General features: G+C 40.3%; 1 protein-coding gene across 1 annotated transcript; it reads left to right on the plus strand.

The window, feature by feature from the left end:
* Positions 1 to 2,513: 2,513 nt before the first annotated feature.
* Positions 2,514 to 4,279, plus strand: LOC101423925 (phosphoglycerate kinase 1-like). The gene has a single exon (XM_058278389.2). It carries the CDS (start codon positions 2,591 to 2,593, stop codon positions 3,206 to 3,208), a length of 618 nt encoding a protein of 205 aa, XP_058134372.1. The 5' UTR covers positions 2,514 to 2,590; the 3' UTR covers positions 3,209 to 4,279.
* The last annotated feature ends 999 nt before the right edge of the window (positions 4,280 to 5,278 follow it).

Here is a 5,278-nt window from a genome sequence, read left to right on the forward strand (position 1 = left end):
CACGCAACTTGTCCTAGTCATGTTCATGTGGCCTTGGTAATTACACCATTTACATGGATATGAATGTCCCCTTTTCCCTAGGAATATCCCATAGCCAGAAATCCTTTACCCCAAGCATCTTTGATCTGACTGTTCTTCTACCACATTCTTTAGGAGAGCCCTATGAGCTTCCTCTACATGCAGGTCAAGTTCTAAGGCAGTAAATTTACAACAGATATATGGTTTCAGTCCTTCAGGCTACAAGGAAACAGACTGGCACAGACATAAATGTACCCTAGTATGTGCACAAAGGTTCCTCTGTGCCCTCCAAAACCAGGACCAGGGACATGCACTGAGAGCATGGGCTGCCTCCAAACTTGAGTCAATGAGTGCATGAGGGAAGAGCCAGCAAGTATGCCATGTGATTTTCTCAGCATTTTTAAGTTACTTTTTTCTTGATAAGGAGCTTGCCCTGTTACTGCAACCCCTTAAATTATTTTTGGCTTTGAAAAAGTGGTTCTGCTAGTTCTTGCTCTTAACACTTTTGGGGCACTGAGCTCTGGAATATATAATTCTGCCATTTTAATGTTATCACCCCTGTTTCTTATTTTTAATTTTTCATTTTACTTTATTCTGAGTTAAATTAAACTTATTACAAGGAGTGATATCTAATTATGCATTTGTCTGGGTTGTTTATTCTGTTTCTTTTTATGGTACTTCTCCTTTTTTTACCACATATATCTAGTCCTGAATGTACTGATAAGGAATTCAAGGAGCATTAATTCACTGATTGTGTACATTATGCTCTATCTCCTGTGAAACATCAAAGAGCTCAGTTCCATCTAAACTGTTATAATCCATATTTGCTATCCCTATAACTCACCTTTGATAGTCAAAATTTATTTAATATCCAGACGCATACCTTTAATATCCAGAATTACTTTGCTGATGTTAAAGGAGTCCTCAAAGGTTGAAAGTTCAAAGCAATTTTCATATCCCGAGCATCTTCCCTGCTGTATTATTTGCCCAGTGTTATCACCATTCCCTTGAATGAGCTCTCTCATTGACTTGATTCTTATATTGACAGAGTTTATATAATCCACATTGTCACAATATTTAAAGGTTATATATTAACTCTATGAGAACAAAGGTAGGGAGGGCAAGAATTCTGGAGAAGGCACCATTGACAGTGACAGTGTTGTTTTCAAATGTTCCAAACATTACCCTCTGTGTCCTAGACTCCTTAGAAAAAGATGGCTCCAATAAACTTGCTGCAGACAAAAAAAAAGGGGGGGGGGGAATGCGAGTGAGTGTGTTACTTCTGTTAGTATGGGTTTCACAGGCTCTTAAATAAATTGGCCACAGAAGTGGCATACTCACTCTCATTTATAAACTTGTTACAAATCCAGTTATTAGAAGGAAAACTGACCACCACTTATTGCTGTCAACTAATAAGACCCACAATATGCGAATAAAAGAAAATGAAGAAGAAAGAGGAAGGAACTTGTATTCTTTTAGCCATTTGTGTGCACAAACTTTGGAGTCATCCTTGACCCCATTTCGCCTCTCACACCTCATAGTTAATCTTCAAATCGTTGTGCCTGCAAGGTCTTCATTTTATATACAAAATTGAACCACTTCTTATCACCTCCAATGCTGCCACTCCAGACCATGCCACCCACATAGGTTGTAGGGTGAGTTTGCACCAAAGTATTGTAACTGGTCTACCTGATTTTCTACTTGTCTCCCCTCTTGTATTCTCAAAACAGAAGCCAGAGTGATACAATTAAAAAGTAAATCATATCATGGCACTTCTTTGCCCATTGTCCTTTCAGCATGTCATCTTCATCAGAGTAAAGGTCAAAAACAAAAACTTAAAGGTCATCCATGCTATTTCTATCCTTCATTCCAGTCTCCTTTGTCCTTCACTTACTCTGCTTGAACCAAGTCTTTCTTGCTGTTCTAGGAATATGTCAGGAATGTTCCTGCTTCAGAATTTGTACAGTTTCTCTTTTATCTCCTTAGAATATTCATCCTCAAGTATTCACATCTCTCACTTTACTGAAATACCTTGTTTTCGTGTGATTGTCCTGGCTCTTTAGGCCATCCTATTTATTACAGTAAATGTTGATGAAGCCTACCCTCTTATGTGCATTATTTTTTCCTTTCCATTTTCACTATCTAAAATATTTCACTTAGTTATCTTGTATATTAGTCTGTCAAAGCAGTGGTGATGCAAAGTACCAGAAATCTGTTGGCTTTTTATTGGGAGTAAAAGCTTACAGTCCCAAGACCATTGAGAGTCCAACTCAATATATCATAAGAGGCACTTTCTCACCAATGTCAGCTGTCATGTTTTGAAGCAAGATGGTAGCTGATCTCTGCCTTCTCTGTCCTTCCTGGGTTTTCCCGTCCTTTTGAGGCTCCATGGGCCCAGCTTCTTCCCAATCTCAGCTGTAGGCTGGCATGGGGTTTGTCTCTCAGGGATTCCTATATCAGACTTGACACTCTTCCAAAGGTCAGCTGAGACTTCATACGCAATCTCATCGTACAACGGACGCCGTGGTAGCTGTCTGAGTCCAGAGCCTCTCGCCGCCGCTGTATTATCAAGATGTCTCTTTCCAACAAGCTGACTCTGGACAAGCTGGAGGTTAAGGGGAAGCGGGTCATTATGAGAGTGGACTTCAATGTTCCTATGAAGAACAACCAGATAACAAATAACCAGAGGATCAAAGCTGCTGTCCCAAGCATCAAATTCTGCTTGGACAATGGAGCCAAGTCAGTTGTTCTTATGAGCCACCTGGGCCGGCCTGATGGTATCCCCATGCCTGACAAGTATTCATTGGGGCCAGTTGCTATAGAACTCAAATCTCTGCTGGGCAAGGAAGTTCTGTTTTTGAAGGACTGTGTGGGCCCAGAAGTGGAGAAAGCCTGTGCTAACCCAGCTGCTGTTTCTGTGATCCTGCTGGAGAACCTCCGCTTTCATGTGGAGGAAGAAGGGAAGGGAAAAGATGCCTCTGGCAACAAGGTTAAAGCTGAGCCAGCCAAAATAGAAGCCTTCTGGGCCTCACTTTCCAAGCTAGGGGATGTCTATGTCAATGATGCTTTTGGCACTGCTCACCGAGCCCACAGCTCCATGGTGGGAGTGAATCTGACACAGAAAGCCGGTGGTTTCTTGATGAAGAAGGAGCTGAATTACTTTGCCAAGACTTTGGAGAGTCCAGAGTGACCATTCTTGGCCATCCTGGGCGGAGCTAAAGTTGCAGACAAGATTCAATTGATCAGTAATATGCTGGACAAAGTCAATGAGATGATTATTGGTGGTGTCATGGCTTTTACCTTCCTCAAGGTGCTCAATAACATGGAGATTGGCACATCTCTGTATGATGAAGAGGGAGCCAAGATTGTCAAAGATTTAATGTCCAAAGCTGAGAAGAATGGTGTGAAGATTACCTTGCCTGTGGACTTTGTTACTGCTGACAAGTTTGATGAGAATGCCAAGACTGGCCAAGCAACTGTGGCCTCTGGCATACCTGCTGGCTGGATGGGCTTGGACTGTGGTCCTGAAAGCAGCAAGAATGATGCTGAGGCTGTTACAAGGGCTAAGCAGATTGTGTGGAATGGTCCTGTGGGTGTATTTGAATGGGAAGCTTTTGGCCGAGGAACCAAAGCTCTCATGGATGAAGTGGTGAAAGCCACTTCAAGGGGCTGCATCACCATCATAGGTGGTGGAGATACTGCCACTTGCTGTGCCAAATGGAACACGGAGGATAAAGTCAGCCATGTCAGCACTGGGGGTGGTGCCAGTCTAGAGCTCCTGGAAGGTAAAGTCCTTCCTGGGGTGGATGCTCTCAGCAGTGTTTAGTGCTTCCTGCCTTTTGGTTCCTGTGCATAGCCCCTAAAACAACTTAGTGCTTTCTACTTCACCTCTTGGCATTAGCTAACATCATCTTCCACATCACGATTCAGCTAGTGGCCAAGAAATGCAGTGCCAGGAACCCTTAAACAGCTGCACAACATCTCATCTTTATTGTACCGTGGATATGCTTACATTCTTCCCAATCCAATTTGAATTTCTTAGTGACTAAACCATTGTGGCTTTCTAGAGTGTGTATATATATTGCCTGCTAAAACAAAGTGAGTTGTGTTAACATAGTTCTCTTTTTGAAGTAGTTTATTCTTTAGCTTTGTTACCATTTCACTACTCTGCCTGGAAGCAATGAAATTCCAGTTGCAGGTAGGAAAGGTGCAGAGTTGATGATGTATAAACAAACAATAAAAGTATACATTTAAACTGGGAAAAAAAAAAAAAGGTCAGCTGAAAACAATCAGGCAAATGGCTCATCTCTTTTCCTGTATGTCTTCTTGAGTGAAAGTCCATTTATATTGGCCCACCAAGGGGACAGAGGCTCAACCTAAGTCGCACTTTACTGATGTGGTCAAAGCTAAGTTCTGATCATAACAGGTAATTTAATCAAGGGTCCCTCAACTGAATCCAGTATAATCAAATGGTATCACATCTAATGTTTGTAAACATTAGTTTACAAACATAATCTTTCTTTTTGGGATTAATAACTAAACTCAAACAGTCACATATTATTTTTATAATAATTTATTGAAGTATATTACTCATACATAAATATACATAAACAATAAGTGTATGATGATAGTTGTGAACTTATAAAACAAACATATATAACATCATACAGGACTCTCATAGCTCACCCTACCACCAATAACTTGCATTGTTGTTAAACCTTTTTAACTAATGATTAAAGATCATTGTCAAAATACTTACTACTAACCAAAGTATTTTTCCCCAACCCACCCTATTATTAATTTTTAAAAATAATTTTTGACAGAAGTTGTAAATTTATAAAATGATATTGTACATGTGAAGAATTTCCAAACAACACCCCTCCATAAACACATCACACTGTGGTGGAACATTTGCAACAGATAAGATAATATCATCTGATTGTTACCATGTCCATAGTGTACATTTGGCTCACATTTTCCATACTGTCTCATTATCAACACAGTACATCTTTTGCCTAGGTGCAAAAATATTATATTATTATTGCTAATCATAGTCCATAGGTCACTCCAGCTATATTTTTTCCCATGCTTCTCCACATTCCCAACACCCTGCAGTAGTGATGTACATTTGCTCTAGCTCAAAAGGACACTTTTGTACCTGTGCCAACAACCACAATTCTCATTCACTTCTTGGTTTACTGTACTATTCAGTTCCTAGATTATTCTCTAGCATTCTGTCAATTGGCATTTGCATACCTAG

The sequence above is a fragment of the Dasypus novemcinctus genome, chromosome 17 (assembly GCF_030445035.2).
Source record: "Dasypus novemcinctus isolate mDasNov1 chromosome 17, mDasNov1.1.hap2, whole genome shotgun sequence".
Taxonomy (NCBI): Eukaryota; Metazoa; Chordata; class Mammalia; order Cingulata; family Dasypodidae; genus Dasypus; species Dasypus novemcinctus.

Excerpts from the sequence above, each read along its gene's own strand:
- LOC101423925 (XM_058278389.2), top strand. The coding sequence starts at position 2,591 with ATGTCTCTTTCCAACAAGCTGACTCTGGACAAGCTGGAGGTTAAGGGG.